The sequence below is a fragment of the Manduca sexta genome, chromosome 10 (assembly GCF_014839805.1).
Source record: "Manduca sexta isolate Smith_Timp_Sample1 chromosome 10, JHU_Msex_v1.0, whole genome shotgun sequence".
NCBI classification, from domain to species: domain Eukaryota; kingdom Metazoa; phylum Arthropoda; class Insecta; order Lepidoptera; family Sphingidae; genus Manduca; species Manduca sexta.
In genome coordinates, this window is record NC_051124.1 from 7,147,847 (window position 1) to 7,165,441 (window position 17,595).

The following is a 17,595-nucleotide window of genomic DNA, read 5'->3' on the forward strand; positions in this document are numbered from 1 at the left end:
GAAATTACAAATTTTGATGAATATAAGCAGAAATCACATTTCAACATAATATTTTATTTTTTATTAGGATGTGAATGAGAGCGGATGTATAGATAAACAAACTGCAGAAAGATAATAAGGTGCAAGCGAAAGTCATCTTCATAAGTATTGAACTTTGACCTGTGTCGAAACGGAATGGATTGCACCGTTTATTTAAATTATCACGTAAACGTGGAGGTGGGAGAAACGTTAATAATTGTTATCAGTAAATATAAGTTGTTTTAAATCTAATATTAGACAAGCTTTCTTGGTCTTGCATCATGAACTACATCGGTAGAGCCTACATTGCTTACTAAGTTATTTGGGTTTGTGGGGAGATATTTCCCGAATAAAATAAAACGTTCGCACACAATTGCAGTAAATATAATGAATAAAATAATTAATGTAAAAATAACAATCATTTTCGATTCACTTTGAATTATTTTAAATATTTGAATACTTTTATAACCAGCCAGGGCTTTATGAAAACAGAGCGCTGCCTCAAAAAAAACCGGCCACGTGCGAGTCGGACTCGCGCACCGACGGTTCCGTACAAACTTTTAGGCAACTAAAAGATCACTCATCGCGACAATCGAGTGATAGTTATGGTATTTTTATTGTAAAATGCAATACATATTACAATATGGAAAGCTGGAGGAGTATAAATTAAAGACATAGGTCTAAAAATTTAAGGTTTTTGGAATTTTTCCTTTATGTGTGCTATCCTTGCTTCATGTCAAGTTTCAAGACTTAGGTCGACTGAAAGTACCCTTTAGGTTTTGATTCCCTTGCGAGTAGTTGCGAGTTTGAAAATATGCGGCTTAAATTGCTGTTTCTTTTGATTGCGTTGATATAGAAGTTTGATTTTGTTATAGCGTACAGGTATTATAGACTTAAGTATTTGATATAAATTTCAGCTTAATACCTCCTCGCGTTCCTGAGAAAAAGGGTCTTGACAGCCGGACGGACGGACGGACAACAAAATGATCCTATAAGGGTTCCGTATTTCCTTTTGAGGTACGGAACCCCAAAAACAATCTATTCCCCATGCGTTGTTTGTATCAGATATCCAAATACTATGATGTTTTCTGAGAGAAAATTTTATATTCCTAATACTTCAAGTCGTCGTCGACCTGCAAGGTGGACACACGACTTGATAAAGGTCGTAGGAACACGCTGGATTCAGGCTGCTTTCGACAGGTCCGTCTGGAATTCTTTAGGGGAGGCCTGTGTTCAGCAGTGGACTTTGTGTGCTTGATGATGATTATAATGATGATGGACACTTCAGTACCGTGGAATACTGTGACCTCAAGTCGGTGTGACATTATAGTATTTATATAATTTCGACGGTATTTGTATTTGTAATCTTCCAGGGCTCTTTTAACCTCACTTTTCAAACAGAAGATATTTGATTACTTGACTGCCTTGGTGGCGTAGTTGTAATAAGTACGCGGTACGGGTATAACTACTGTGCTGTGGTCCTGGGTTTGAATTCTGGGTTGGGCCAAAAATAATTGTGATTAGGTTTTTCTATGTTAAAAATTACTTAGTCACAGTTTAGAGTCAGGAAGTTGACTGTATGTTACCCCCATGCCTCGGAAAGCACGTAAAGATCCTGTGCCTGATTACTCTCCGGTTATGTCGAATTGCTGTCTGATCGCATTATAAGAGTGAAGGAATAGACAGTGCACTTTTGTATTGCACACTTGTGCACAATAATATTTCTTCGTTACCTGTCTAATATCCGCGAAATTGGCCGCCGTGGCAAAATTTGGATAGAAGTGATTCATTTGATAATCCAAGTTCTTTGAAAAATATGCCCGACTCTTTAAATAACATCTAAATCGAATACCTATGTTTTTTTTTGCTGCCACTGAACAGCGAGCTTCGTTCGTCGCTTCGTAAGCTTACTTCACCAATATCTTTAAGTCACAATATCTCTGAACTTTGGATAACAATTATACGGCATATAATCAACTAAAATACAAGGCCGTAGCCTAGATACCTTCTAACAATCGTTAACGGTAACCTTAAGTATGGGAATGACATATCCTAGCGAAACACTTACCTATCGATCAGATGTCATTCACTTTTTTTTTGTTTTATACTAGCATTAACGATTGTAAAAGACATCTTGTCTCTTCTTGCACTCTGCCACACTCTGCTTGGCGGCAGAAGTAAGATTAATATAGGCTACTTTTTATTCTAAATATTCACAGTGACAATAATATTGATATCGACGGCGCCACGAGCATAATCTAGTATTACATACTTATTATTGTGAATTTGGAACCTATCCAGATTCTATGCTTTAAATGTAATAGAATCAGAAATATTCTCGTTACATCACATTCAACTGTAATGAACGTTTTAGTTATTGATCGCATCTTGTAATAGCAGCGTAGGTTGGGAACCGTGAGGATCTTGCTGATATCCGGAAGAATAAAAATGTTTGTGTGAATTTTTTTAACCAAACATTTTAACAAGGAAAACATCACCAAGAGATGTGATAACGACCTGCACAATTATGCTGGCTTGGTTCATTGCTTCTTCACGAATCGCATCTATGGGTGTTTATTGTATCTATAACACACAAGCTACTGTGAAAAAGAATATCGTGCCGCATAGACCACTGGTAATGGCACGAAATACAAAATAGTACTATGCAGTTACGGCATTCCTCACATCTAGACGTAAATACGCAGATAAACCCACCCCAGTTTATTTTATTCTTGTCATAGATTCATTCAGGATTTTTTTTATTGCTTTGAATGACGAGACGAGCTTGCCGTTCGTCTGATGGTAAGTGATTCGACCGCCCATAAAGAGAAGAAACACCTTGAATTACAAAGTATTGTTTGGTATTCCACCGCGCTCGCCATCCTGACACATGAGACGTTAGGTCTTATTATGTTTAGTGTTTACACTGGTTACAATGCCCTTCAAACCGGAACACAACAGTGACTTAACACTGCTGCTTGGCGGTACAAATAGACAGTGGCGGTACTTACCTAGACGGACTCTCACATATGAGAGACCTACCACCATTGAATTTATGGTGGTCAGTAGCTGCTTTTACGGGCTGTGGACTAGGTTTGGTTTCCCTGACCAGGCAACATCGCAAGATTACCTTTTATCTTACTATACGCAAACTTAATCTTGTGCTCTAATGTGATACGAATGCCCACTGTCAAATTAATGTATCGGTTTTTGGAGTCGAAGAACTTGTACGAATGCCGATTGCTTGATTTGGGTGGTAAACACAAAGCTTTAAAGATTTCGCTAGTTTTTTTTACAAATAAATGACGGATAAACATATCACAAGCTTGATGGTAAGTGTCACTGTACTGGCAGTACAGTGGGCTCGTTTGCGTTATGAAACGCTAGAACTTCTTTTTGTGACGTTTTAATACCATAACCTATGATATCTCCCGTATTAGGCGAATAAGTAAATTAGGTATGATCAGGAATACAAACCGATGAACTCTTATTTACAATTATTTTTTGTAAATATGTGTTTTTAATATTGCAACCGTTCCTAACCGTTTCTGTCTTTTCTTACTACAGTATAGTGAACCTTATGCTGGTTAACGAGACACTGCGTCTTCGATTGTCATTAACGCTTCATTTGTACTAACAACGACAAATCTAGCGTCTAGTCTATCTTCAGAAAGAGTCGCTGTGGTTTCTTTTTCAATTACATCTATGCTTTCGACTACGATAATATAAATCTATGCTATCGAGTCCAAAACATACCCTGTACACTCCAATGTTGGCTACAGTAAATAGATTTCGTATATTTAACATTTAAATCTCTACTGTGTATACAAACACTATCATATACACAATACGTAAACAATCGTCGATTTACCTACAGACCACGCAATTTGGAACTGATTAAAATTCACGGACACCTCATATCAAACTTTTATTCAACGATGGATCAGGAAAGGTCACGACTGATAGTGATAAAGAAAGCAAAACAATATGTCGCTAGGGGATCGATAACGTGGGAATTGGATAGTATAAATTCACAAGCCCGGACAGAGGGAGGCACAGTTGGTTTGTGGATTGGGCAACGGGCAATATGAAAACTGTCGTAATCCTAGCGGGGCTGGTGGCCCTGGCACTCAGCAGTGCTGTACCACCTCCCAAGTATCAGCACCATTATAAGACCAGTCCGGGTAAGAATAACGATTTTTTTTTCATTCTATTAAAATTTGTTCGCATTCCCAAAAAATAACTACTTCTTTTCTTGGTCATGATAATTTGTTCTCAGGCAGTGCTTCGATTGTGCTTGACAAGACTTTACATCTTACAATCTTGGACATCATTCAACCCCCCATCGGATTCGGTATCAATTATGCTCTAATAAAGCAAAGATTTAATGTAATTTGTTTTTATTTTCAGTGGACGCCATATTTGTAGAAAAACAAAAGAAAGTTTTTTCTCTTTTCAAAAATGTAAACCAACTCGACTACGAGGCTGAGTATTACAAAATCGGCAAGGACTATGACGTTGAAGCTAACATTGACAACTACTCGGTAAGTTTTAATTCAATACACGAAGGACTAATAAAACATAAAAAATATATACTTTAATATTAATCCATTTTGCAGAACAAGAAAGTAGTCGAAGACTTCTTGCTGCTATACAGAACTGGCTTCATGCCGAAGGGCTTTGAATTCTCTATTTTCTACGAAAGAATGAGGGAGGAAGCCATCGCTCTTTTCGAGTTGTTCTACTACGCTAAGGACTTCGAAACTTTCTACAAGACAGCTAGCTTCGCCCGTGTTCACGTTAACGAGGGCATGTTCTTGTATGCATACTACATTGCGGTCATCCAACGTATGGACACTAATGGTTTAGTTCTCCCAGCGCCTTACGAAGTCTACCCACAATACTTCACCAACATGGAAGTCCTATTCAAGGTCGACCGTATAAAGATGCAGGACGGTTTCCTTAACAAGGATCTCGCCGCGTACTACGGCATGTATCATGAAAATGACAACTATGTATTTTATGCCAATTACTCCAACTCTCTCAGCTACCCCAACGAGGAGGAAAGGATTGCATACTTCTACGAGGACATTGGTCTAAACTCGTACTACTACTACTTCCACATGCACTTGCCTTTCTGGTGGAACTCGGAGAAATACGGCCCATTCAAGGAACGTCGTGGTGAAATCTACTACTACTTCTATCAGCAATTGATCGCCCGTTACTACCTGGAGCGTCTTACTAACGGCTTGGGTGAAATTCCTGAATTCTCCTGGTACTCTCCAGTGAAGACCGGCTACTACCCCATGCTCTACGGTTCCTACTATCCATTTGCTCAAAGGCCCAACTATTACGATATTCACAATGACAAGAACTACGAGCAAATCCGTTTCTTAGACATGTTTGAAATGACCTTCTTGCAATACCTGCAGAAGGGACACTTCAAGGCTGTGAGTATTATATGTACAAGCTGCAATTATAAAACATTCTATTATATTTATGTAACATTGGCCACAGCTTGTAATTTCTTTGTATTTTTTAGTTCGACAAAGAAATTAACTTCCATGACGTAAAGGCTGTTAACTTCGTGGGCAACTACTGGCAGGCTAATGCTGACTTATACAACGAAGAAGTTACCAAACTCTACCAACGTTCCTATGAAATCAATGCTCGTCATGTACTTGGTGCTGCTCCTAAACCTTTCAACAAGTAAGAATATCCTTAATAAATTTATTAACAGTTATTTACATAAATACTATATAATATTCTTACAAAATAATCATGATGCAATAAAGGATCTTAGTTCATATATTATGTAAAAATCCTATCCTATCGGTGATTCATAATTATGTTTATGTTATCCAATTGGGAAAATAAGTAACAATTAAATGAGGCGAATATTATGGAAATCTAATTTAATTCAGTACTAGAAATGTATGTTTTAAATTGTATTAATAGTGATATTCATTTTTCGATTTTTTTATTGTTTTAAATGACGCGACGATTTTGCTGTTCGCCTCATGAGGCGAACTTACCATGGTAAGCGACACTACTGCCCATAAACAGTAGAAACACCATCCAACAACTTGAATTACAAAGTATTGTTTGGTATTCCACTGCGCTCGCCATCCTGAGACATTAGGTGTTAAGTCGTATTATCTCCAGTAGTCATACTGGCTGGATTTTAACGGATACATGCTTAAATAGAATCGGACAGGTTTTTTTGTATATATTGTTCATTATACCTTTATCTTTTTAACGTCTGGTTATAATAATAGATAGAACACAATATTTGAATATATTAAATTTGTAATCATTTTGTTACAGGTATAGCTTCATTCCAAGTGCACTTGACTTCTACCAAACTTCGCTGCGTGACCCTGTCTTCTACCAGCTCTACGACAGGATCATTAACTACATCAACGAATTCAAACAATACTTACAGCCCTACAACCAAAACGATTTGCACTTCGTTGGTGTAAAGATTAGCGACGTCAAAGTAGACAAATTGGCCACATACTTCGAATATTACGACTTTGACGTCAGCAACAGCGTATTTGTAAGCAAGAAGGACATCAAGAACTTCCCCTACGGTTACAAGGTCCGTCAGCCCCGCCTTAATCACAAACCATTCTCTGTCTCCATCGGCGTCAAATCTGATGTTGCTGTTGATGCAGTTTTCAAGATTTTCTTAGGTCCTAAATACGACAGCAATGGCTTCCCAATTCCATTGGCTAAGAACTGGAATAAATTCTACGAACTGGATTGGTTCGTGCACAAGGTCATGCCTGGGCAGAACCACATCGTCCGCCAGTCCAGTGACTTCCTATTCTTTAAGGAGGACTCTCTGCCCATGTCTGAGATCTACAAACTGCTTGACGAAGGCAAAATACCCTCTGACATGTCAAACTCATCCGACACGCTGCCTCAGAGATTGATGCTGCCAAGAGGTACCAAGGACGGTTATCCATTCCAATTGTTCGTGTTCGTGTACCCGTACCAGGCTGTGCCTAAGGAGATGGAGCCATTCAAGTCGATTGTGCCAGACAGCAAGCCTTTCGGATATCCGTTCGACCGCCCCGTCCACCCTGAATACTTCAAGCAGCCCAACATGCACTTCGAGGATGTGCACGTTTACCACGAGGGAGAACAGTTCCCGTACAAGTTCAACGTTCCTTTTTACGTTCCGCAAAAGGTTGAGGTTTGAACGTTAATTTAGAATAGCTTGAAAGTATCGTGTCTTTTAATTACAACTTGGATATGTATATAATTTAAATGGACAAAGAAATATATGTATAATTTATGAACACCTATGTTTTTCTTCTTTTTCCCTCTTACACATACAGTACTAACAAAGAAAAAAATATAATATTTATACCTGCAATATATTGTCAGAGGTTCACTATCCAATAGATATACAAACTACATATTTTTTTAATTCCAGTTGTGACATTCATTTCCTTAATTATACTTGAAATTAATTAACATAAAATAAATTAGAAATTGCACTTACTACTAGTTTCAAATAATATGTGTAAATTTTAACTGAGGAATGATAAAATTCATAAGTAGTTCGGAATTGTTGTGTTATTATAAATATGTATGTCATGAAGATCCTTCATCATAGAAAGGATTCACCTACTTGCGTAGTTCCAAAATTTTACCCTTCATTCACAGTCCAATTAGTCGCCATGCCATCCAATAAAAACAGACAATAGTAAAACAAAAACACGAGTTTTCTTCTAGTAACCAGTATAATATAACTGCAAATTAAAAACACTTAAGTGAGAAGGCCACGCTTTAAGAATTATGATTTGGATACTTCAATAATACCTTTGTTAATAAAATATACACATTATATTAGGTACGTATTATAAGAACTCAATTAAATAAATAGTATCTCGTGAGGTAATGAGATGTCATACGTTCTGCACTTGAACAATGAAACAAGACCTAACAACCGCGGCAGCAAACTATCTGTCGGTTTGACATACATAGCTAATACAAGTACCTCTTAGTTTTTTTATACGTCATGGACTTTTTAATCCCGAAGGGGTGGCAAAGGAACAATTAGGGTTACTTACATTTCGTTGAATTTATTTCTTTCTGTACCATGTTGATTTACTATAAACCAGTATAAACAGACTGCAAGCTTTTTGCGTCTGAAGGTATTTGCAGACATAGTAATTATATTATATTATATCATACACACAAAGGGATCAATGAACTCCCTATGAGATGACAAAAGTGCATAGATGACAATGGTGCCTACTTTGATTAATTAATTATATTTAAAAAAAAATCTACTTTATATACCTCACATACGAAACGCGATTTCATATGTAAGGTACCCAATATTAGGTATTATAGGATCGAGTGCCCCAGCGGAGCATGGATAATTTCTTCATATTTTTTGCTTTGTGTCTTCTTTACTATATATTTGGCCTTTTTCTACCACAATGGCCTAATTAATGTTGGGAAGAAAGTACCTATATTATTATGGAGAACTAATACTTACTTTTTTACTGCCTCACCTGCATGGAAAATGAAACCTATATACGAATGATTGTGAAAATGATTTTATATTTGTTAGAAGAAGTAAAAAGTAACTCCTGAACGGATTAAGATGAAATTTTGCACACGGATATATCATGCCCTTATTTATTTTCTAGGCTTCTTATCCCAGTAGTTGCCCGTGGGATATATTTTTTTTTTATTTAATGTTTTAAGTAGATGGCGCTAGCATCGTACAGATGGCGCTAGCATTGTACAGATGGCGCTATGGATAGCTATAGTGATTTAGGGATGCTTTAATGGGAAAGGCTTCTGACTCGGACGAAGTCGCGGGCAATACTTAGTAGCTCATGAATGAATTTCCAGGACTTTATCACAGTTGTGTACCAAAATTCATCCAAATACATTCAGCGTCTTATGAGTTTATGGATAACATATTTCCAAAAATCTTAGTTATACTGTAGGCAATAGGATAGTTTAAAGGATTTTCGGTATGCACGTCGATGAATTATTCAAATTTATTAACATGAAGCTTTACATAACAGAAGAAATGTAGGTTATAAGTTATAACGATTGTAATGTGGTCCTTTGAGGAGGGATATATGATGATTTGAGGTCGTTGCTAAATAAAGACATAGATTTTTTTATTTTAATTTAGTTTTTCATCTCTGTAGCTTCCTTACCAAATTTAAAAAATATTTGTATAATTAAAAATCACATTATCGTTGAGAACTTTAGGCTAGATTCCAATAACGAGTATAGGGTAAGTATATACTAAAAATTCCATTTAATGCATACATATTAAGTTACCATATTACATTCCAAAAATATAATAAAACATGAGTAAGTCGTGAGTTACCGAACAACCTGTAAGACGTTCTTTGACAATTTTTTTTAAATTTTTTGAATGACGAGACGAGCTTGATGGTAAGCGATACGACTGTCCATACACAGTAGAACACCATCCAACACCTTGAATTACGAAGTATTGTTTGGTATTGCACTGCACTCGCCATCATGAGACGTGAGATGTTAAGTCTCATTATGTCCAGTATTTACACTGGCTACAATGTCTTTAAACCGGAACACAACAGTGACTACACACTGCTGCTTGGCGTCATAAATACACATTGCGGTGGTACCTACCCACGCGGAATCTCCCATATGAGAGACTATGTTAGTAACTTGATCATGTTTGCCTATTTCTAACTAATTTGATGGTCCAAGAATTGCTGTTTAAAGTACCCTATTTACAGTATTGATCATCATCGAGGTTGGTAATGCCTTATTTATGTAAAGACATGAACAGAGATTTTCCAGGGTGGCACTACACTGCAATAACCTTAGCCTTGAATAAAGTATAAAAAAAAAACAAATCGCGTGGTAGATGCATACTTATTTACAAATAATTGTATATCTATACTCTACATTATCATAACAATAACAAAAAATATATATATTATGCCGAATATTATTCTATGCGTTATCTTATTAAGCTCCGTAGTGATTATTTGATAAATAATTATTGTTTGTATACCGGCCAATTGTCACAAGGTCGAAGCATAAAAGTTCTAGACGTTAAATGTTAGGGTTCCGTAGAAAAAAAGAAGTGATTTTGCAGATTGCGCGTTCACACGTGCTATCTATCTTCATAAAGTAATAGGCTAAATGCTGTAAGCCCCAATAGTGACCTCTTAAGATAGGCAGGGGACGCCGTGGCATAATTCCCTAGACGCACCCGAGCTACGGGGCGCTTTATACTCTTCATAGCACCACCTGCTATACAAATAGATACGCCATATTTAAAAACCAAATTTCATCCAAATCCGCTCGGTTGTTTCTGTGTTTACTTCCAACAAACATCCAAACATTTACGCAAACTTCTGCATTTATAACATTAGTGAGATTTTAGTAGTGTGAGTATTTGCATGCATGTTGTGTTTACCTACTCAGCACCGAATTTAGATAATGGTTTTTTGTTGTTTGATTTGTTATTGAGCATCTTCTATTCGCAATTTTAAAATAAAATCAGTAATCCACCTTAGTTCCATCTCTATTTATATTTTTTCTCATTATATGTTTCCAAATGATAGCTGATATTGATAATATAAGACTGCGAAATTGAAATACTACCAGTTTCATAGCTTAATTAACCAAAGGAGCAGACTGAATAGTAAGTCAGACTATACAAATTGACGGCGCCATGGATCGTTTTATTGAATTATATTGAGACTGGTTAAGATGTTTGTATGAAACGATTAAAAAAAATCCTGTACGTTTAACAATCTCACTAATAATTATTTGCGGAGCAGCGAAGGTGGTGGTGCATATCTCATCTTTTCTCTGTATGATGCCACATCCACCCTACAGATAAAACCAGCTGACATGGCTCATCCAGTTATAAACTTTGTATAGCATTGAAATTTAAAAAATATTTTAGTTGTACAAATTTGTGCGGAACCCTAATCATTATAATACACGCAGGCGATTTTTATTTAATTAGAGGTGAACAATTTTATCGTGGTTCAACCTAAAAAATGACCTCTACGTTCTGATGGAAAGTTTTAATATAACCAAACAACACGCGCTTCTATCTTGCTCTGGTCTAATTTGAATTTATTTGAATCTGAATGAGAAACAAAAAAAAAAATAAGGCTAGGGTACCACCATAGTTTCACAAGAACCCAACATTTATTTATGTAAATTAAGGGGCGAGTTGCAATTCCCTGATGATTAGCATCACAAGTACCCATAAACAGTGACAATACCAATATTGCCCTGCTATGCCCTGAGATCTTTGAAGTAAAGTCTCATAATGCCTACCAATTATTACACCTCAAAAACCGAACACTTCAGTGGATGCCCACTTGGCAGCAGAAATAGACATAGCCGTGGTACCTACCCAGCCGGACCCTCACACACGAGAGTTCTAGAAATACGTAAAATGGCAGCTTTATTCTAACTTTCGTAGATACGTGGAGTAAGATTTCCGAAAACTTCCTCTTTCGTTTTTTTACTCGTATTCTTGAGTGGCGCTAGCCTAGTTGGGTGTGGAACGGACTGCTGAGACGAATGTCCGCAGTTTTAAATCATAGGGGCACACACCTCTGACTTTTCTGAAATGATGTGTGTATTCTTTGTGAGTTATCGTTTAGGTACTTTAATGGTGAAGAAAAACATCGTGAGAAAACTTACATACCTGAGAAATTCTCTATAGGAATCGGTAGTAGTGGGTGTGTGAAGTCTCCGCACAAGGCTAGCGATGTGGACTAAAGCCTAATCCCTTTCAGCAAGGGAGGAGGCCCGTGCCCAGCCGTGGGACAGTATATAATTTAGGGCTGATATTATTATTATATACCTATATTCATTTATTTTTCCGGATACAATTCCAATATTATGGATATTTGCGGGGATTGGAGATCATTGATCGACTTGCACCCTGTCACGATTGTGCCACTATCTTACTATTACTACTTTTACATATCGTAAAAATATTTGTTATTAGGAATACAACACTAAATATCAGGTACATGTTTGTACATAAAAACTTTATTAAATTTTTTGGCAAAAAACAATGCAAATAAACTTGAAAATATATCTATTAGAATCCAAGACGTAATATTATGTTTAAAATATACGTTTTATCTTTTAGTCACAAATATAATAGTCATATAATTTAGAATGGATTAGAAGAGATTAAACATTTCAGTTGTGTATTTAAAAGTGTCATGAAAAAGAAAAAAACAAATTAAAATTCACCGCTGTTATATATTTTACTATTCTTATATCTCGATCTATTAGGAAATATTTTATTTTGTTTAAAATTCTTACTAACATACGATATGAGACAAAGATTATTTCTTCCAAATAGTTGGAAATCGTTGCCGGTTCACAGTTTTCATTTAAAGTATTTATTTAATAAAAAGTAAATACTAATATGTTACAAGAGCTGTACATAAATATTGAACATAACATCAAATAATTTCCTATTCAGGAGGCTGAATTGAGACATACCGCACCCATCTTCGCCATTTAGCCCCATAGATTACAAAGCAGCTGGACCTTTTGCGATTTAGCGGACATTATTTCAGACTTTAGCCGGAATTGATGATTTTAATATAACTACCCAAACAATCCGAGACCGCACCACGGTAGTCGTATTGCGTACACAATACACCTCATCCACCGATGTAGTCTATAATCATTTCTGATTATCTACTTTTTCATGGAAATGCAATAAGCCATACTTAATGGTAATATTGACATTGGACAATAGTTAAATTAAGTGTACTTTAACTATATTGTTTATTGCTTGGAATACTGCTTCAGTGGCGTAGTTGTAATTATACATGGTACGAGTACAACTACCACGCTGAAGTCCTGGGTTCGAATCCCGGGCTAGCCAAAATAATAGTGACTGGGTTTTTCTTCTGGGATCTTAAAAAATAGTCGGTTGCAGCTTGAATTCAGGAAGTTGGCACCTACGCAGGTAAATCCGTAGGTCCTGGGCCTGATTTCTTTCCGGTCATGTCGAATTGCCGTCTCACCGGACTATTAGATAGAAGGAACACAGAGTGCATCTTTGTATTGCGCACACAGTTGTGCACTATATGTCCTGCGTACTTGGCTGATCTCCGTTAAGAAGAAATTAAATTAAAAAAAAAACCTTTTTGGTTGGTTTCATTTAACCGAATACCAAAAACAAGCGAGCCGCTCACCTGATAGTAAGGAACAGAATTACCCATACAGAGTAATAACAATATTGTACTGCGGTTATCATACTGAAATATTAAATACTAGCTTCCGCCCGCAGTTTCGCCTGCGTGGATTTCGGACTTCAAAAAGTAGACAAATATAATGAGAAAGCTTCGAACTGCTTAGCTATCGGGAGTTACACGTGTTATTGTGAGTTAACCATAAAAGATAGACATATGCTGTCGTGGGATATTTTTTATATAATTTTAAGGAGAACATTTCCGTCATACATGATTTCTGTGTAGCTTTAACCATTAAGGTTGCACACGCGACGGAAGCTTAAAAAATGGAGTAACTTCTCCCGTTTTCCCAACATTTTCCATCACTGCTCTGCTCCTATTAATTGTAGCGTGATGAAAAGTATACTATAACCAGCTCAGGAGTATGAAAAATAATTGTACCAAGTTTCGTTAAAATCCGTCGAGTAGTTTTTGTTTCTATAACGGTTGTACAGACAGACAAAAATTTTACTAATTGCATTTTTGGCTTTAATATCGATCGCTAATCACCCCCTGATAGTTATTTTGGAAATATATTTCATGTACAGAATTGACCTCTCTACGGATTTATTATAAGTATAGATTAAGTCTCAAAATGCCCTGTTATTACATCTTCAAGCTAGAATATGACAGTGCACGCACACTACTGCTAGACAGCAAATATAGAAATTAAGTTATCATCACCTTCCAAGGATGAGGAATCTGTTACCATAAAATAATGATTAACTCAGGTTTATATATCATCAGCCCTGTATTACATACTGTCCTACTATTGGGCACGGGCCTCCTCTACTACGGAGAGGGATTAGGCCTTAGTCCACCACGTTGATCTAGTGCGGATTGGTAGACTTCACAACTTTTTCAACTCAGGTTTGGATTATTTAAATTATTGATTTCAGGTAGATAGTAGCAACACAAGAGGACCATCGCACAGAGTAGCTTAAAGAACTGATGAAATATGTGTAAGAAGTAAATGGCTATTAGAGTTAGGTGGTTCAATATCTGGACACTTTTTGAGAATAAGTTAAGATCAATTACACAAATAGATTGTCTACCATTATGCAACACCGAAATCGAAAGTGATATGATAAGTAATAAAACAATAAACTTCAGACAAAAGCATTACACTAGTATGACCTCTAAATTATCGCTTACCTACAGTTAATGAGATGAAGAAGGGGTCAACTGATAAGATGATAAAGAAAGCATAATATTTTGTCACTAAGGAATTGTAGACGATAAGCTCGTCGATCGAGGTATAAATTGTCGAATCGGCGATGCTGAGGTACAGTTGGCTTGTGGACTGGCAATTATGAAGACTGTCATAATCCTAGCGGGGTTGGTGGCCCTGGCCCTCGGCAGCGAAGTGCCTGTCAAGCACTCCTTCAAAGTTAAGGATGGTAATATTAAAATTTTATATTTTTTCTTTAAATTCAATCAAAATATATTTATGATAATTAAAAATGTTATTTGAAAATTATAGTTTTCTATTTGATTGTCTGGTAACCACCTCACGTTCGACTGTAAAACAGCCCAAGTTGTTCTTTTGGGTAATGATAAAAAAAACATGGATAAAAAATTATTTGTGTGACAATCAGCTAAAGATTTTGTTCTACGATAGTAATCGTCGTGACTGCCCATAAACTGGCAACATTTTCAGAACTGTGAATTACAAATCACCGCATGCATTGTAATATTTTGCCCAATTCAATGACAATACATTCCTAATATAATTTTTGTCATCATAGTTGATGCGGCTTTCGTCGAACGTCAAAAGAAGGTCTTAGATCTTTTCCAAGATGTCGACCAAGTAAATCCTAACGATGAGTACTACAAGATTGGCAAGGAATACAACATCGAGGCTAACATCGACAATTACTCGGTAAGAAAATAGAAAAGAAACATATTGATTTCATAATTAATTATTGAGGAAAAGTAATATGTGTGCAATTTCACTTTGGCAGTCATTTTATTGCGAACTAGACTATCCGAATAGGTCCATTTAATATCAAAAATACTATATAATAATATCTGGAAAGATTCCTTTTATTATCCACAATTATAATAATCATTATTGTGTATTCAATATTCATATCATTTTTATTTTCTTTTACAGAACAAGAAGGCCGTCGAAGAATTCTTGCAGTTATACAGGACAGGTTTCTTGCCTAAGTACTATGAATTTTCACCCTTCTATGACAGACTAAGGGACGAGGCCATTGGTGTTTTCCACCTCTTTTACTACGCTAAAGATTTTGATACGTTCTACAAATCTGCCGCATGGGCGCGTGTGTACCTCAACGAAGGACAGTTCTTATACGCCTACTACATTGCTGTGATTCAGCGTAAAGATACTCAGGGCTTCGTTGTACCAGCACCGTATGAAGTCTACCCTCAATTCTTCGCAAACTTGAACACTATGCTCAAAGTCTACCGTACCAAAATGCAGGATGGAGTTGTTAGTGCCGATTTAGCTGCACAACACGGCATCGTAAAGGAGAACAACTACTACGTATACTATGCCAATTACTCCAACTCATTAGTGTACAACAACGAGGAACAGAGACTGTCGTACTTCACTGAGGACATCGGCTTGAATTCGTACTACTACTACTTCCACTCTCACTTGCCTTTCTGGTGGAATTCTGAGAGATACGGAGCACTAAAATCGCGCCGTGGTGAAATCTACTATTACTTCTATCAGCAATTAATGGCACGTTATTACTTTGAACGTCTCTCGAACGGCCTGGGTGACATTCCCGAATTCTCATGGTACTCACCAGTCAAGTCTGGCTACTATCCACTGATGTCTTCTTATTACTACCCCTTCGCTCAAAGACCCAACTACTGGAACGTGCACAGTGAAGAAAACTACGAGAAAGTACGATTCTTGGACACGTATGAAATGTCATTCCTTCAGTTCCTCCAAAACGGACACTTCAAAGCGGTATGTATAACAAAATGTATGTTTTATTTCTCAGTATACAAGATTCAGTTTAATAACGACATGTCATTTATTTTCAGTTTGACCAGAAGATTGACTTCCACGATTTCAAAGCTATCAACTTTGTTGGAAACTACTGGCAAGATAATGCTGACCTGTACGGTGAGGAAGTTACCAAGAACTACCAACGTTCATATGAAATTATAGCCCGCCAAGTGCTTGGTGCTGCACCTAAACCATTCGACAAGTAAGTGTACATGATTTATATTTATGTCCTATCACAGTATAGTAAAGAACACAATTATGATCGTTTTATTAAACTATGCCTAGTTTTACTATGCTAATATATGTCTCAATTTTGATATAACATATACTTATTTTTTTTTTGTTACAGGTACACATTCATGCCCAGTGCTTTAGACTTCTACCAGACGTCTCTGCGTGACCCAATGTTCTACCAACTTTACAACAGAATTCTGAAGTACATATATGAGTACAAGCAGTACCTGCAACCGTACTCTTCAGAAAAACTGGCATTCAAGGGTGTCAAGGTGGTCGATGTTGTAGTAGACAAACTGGTTACCTTCTTCGAGTACTACGACTTTGATGCGTCCAACAGCGTTTTCTGGAGCAAAGAGGAGGTTAAATCTAGCTACCCCCATGATTTCAAGATCCGTCAGCCACGCCTTAACCACAAGCCATTCTCTGTCTCTATCGACATCAAATCTGAAGCTGCCGTTGATGCCGTTGTCAAGATATTCATGGCACCTAAATACGACGATAATGGATTCCCTCTGAAATTAGAAAACAACTGGAACAAATTCTTCGAGCTGGACTGGTTCACATACAAATTTGTTGCTGGTGACAACAAAATCGTGAGGAACTCAAACGACTTCTTGATCTTCAAGGACGACTCTGTTCCCATGACTGAGTTGTACAAATTATTAGAACAAAATAAGGTTCCACACGACATGTCCGAGGATTACGGCTACCTGCCTAAAAGACTGATGCTGCCAAGAGGTACTGAGGGTGGCTTCCCATTCCAGTTCTTCGTTTTCGTATATCCATTCAACGCTGACAGCAAAGATCTTGCACCGTTCGAGGCCTTCATCCAGGACAACAAACCTTTGGGCTATCCATTCGACCGTCCCGTTGTTGACGCTTACTTCAAGCAACACAACATGTTCTTCAAGGACGTCTTCGTATACCATGACGGCGAGTACTTCCCGTACAAGTTCAATGTTCCTTCCCATGTGATGCACTCAAACGTTGTTCCTAAACACTGAAAAGGAATTTGCTTAAATAGCATAGATCACATTATATTGTATTGAAATGTGTGCAAAGTAACTTAAATAAAACAGATTC

General features: G+C 36.9%; 2 protein-coding genes across 2 annotated transcripts; both read left to right on the forward strand.

The window, feature by feature from the left end:
* Positions 1-4,050: 4,050 nt before the first annotated feature.
* Positions 4,051-7,327, forward strand: LOC115455814 (arylphorin subunit alpha-like). Its single transcript, XM_030184548.2, has 5 exons — positions 4,051-4,202; positions 4,429-4,562; positions 4,638-5,468; positions 5,561-5,727; positions 6,346-7,327. The coding sequence occupies exons 1-5, from the start codon at positions 4,106-4,108 to the stop codon at positions 7,223-7,225; spliced, it is 2,109 nt and encodes a 702-aa protein (XP_030040408.1). The 5' UTR covers positions 4,051-4,105; the 3' UTR covers positions 7,226-7,327.
* Positions 7,328-14,541: 7,214 nt separating this feature from the next.
* LOC115455792 (arylphorin subunit beta-like) lies at positions 14,542-17,594 on the forward strand. Its single transcript, XM_030184513.2, has 5 exons — positions 14,542-14,686; positions 15,035-15,168; positions 15,403-16,233; positions 16,311-16,477; positions 16,625-17,594. The coding sequence occupies exons 1-5, from the start codon at positions 14,599-14,601 to the stop codon at positions 17,514-17,516; spliced, it is 2,112 nt and encodes a 703-aa protein (XP_030040373.2). The 5' UTR covers positions 14,542-14,598; the 3' UTR covers positions 17,517-17,594.
* The last annotated feature ends 1 nt before the right edge of the window (position 17,595 follows it).

Coding starts and splice junctions, on each gene's coding strand:
- LOC115455814 (XM_030184548.2), top strand. CDS start 4,106: ATGAAAACTGTCGTAATCCTAGCGGGGCTGGTGGCCCTGGCACTCAGC. Junction 4,203..4,428: donor CCATTATAAGACCAGTCCGG/GTAAGAATAACG, acceptor TTTTATTTTCAG/TGGACGCCATATTTGTAGAA. Junction 5,469..5,560: donor AGAAGGGACACTTCAAGGCT/GTGAGTATTATA, acceptor TGTATTTTTTAG/TTCGACAAAGAAATTAACTT.
- LOC115455792 (XM_030184513.2), top strand. CDS start 14,599: ATGAAGACTGTCATAATCCTAGCGGGGTTGGTGGCCCTGGCCCTCGGC. Junction 14,687..15,034: donor CTCCTTCAAAGTTAAGGATG/GTAATATTAAAA, acceptor TTGTCATCATAG/TTGATGCGGCTTTCGTCGAA. Junction 16,478..16,624: donor GCACCTAAACCATTCGACAA/GTAAGTGTACAT, acceptor TTTTTGTTACAG/GTACACATTCATGCCCAGTG.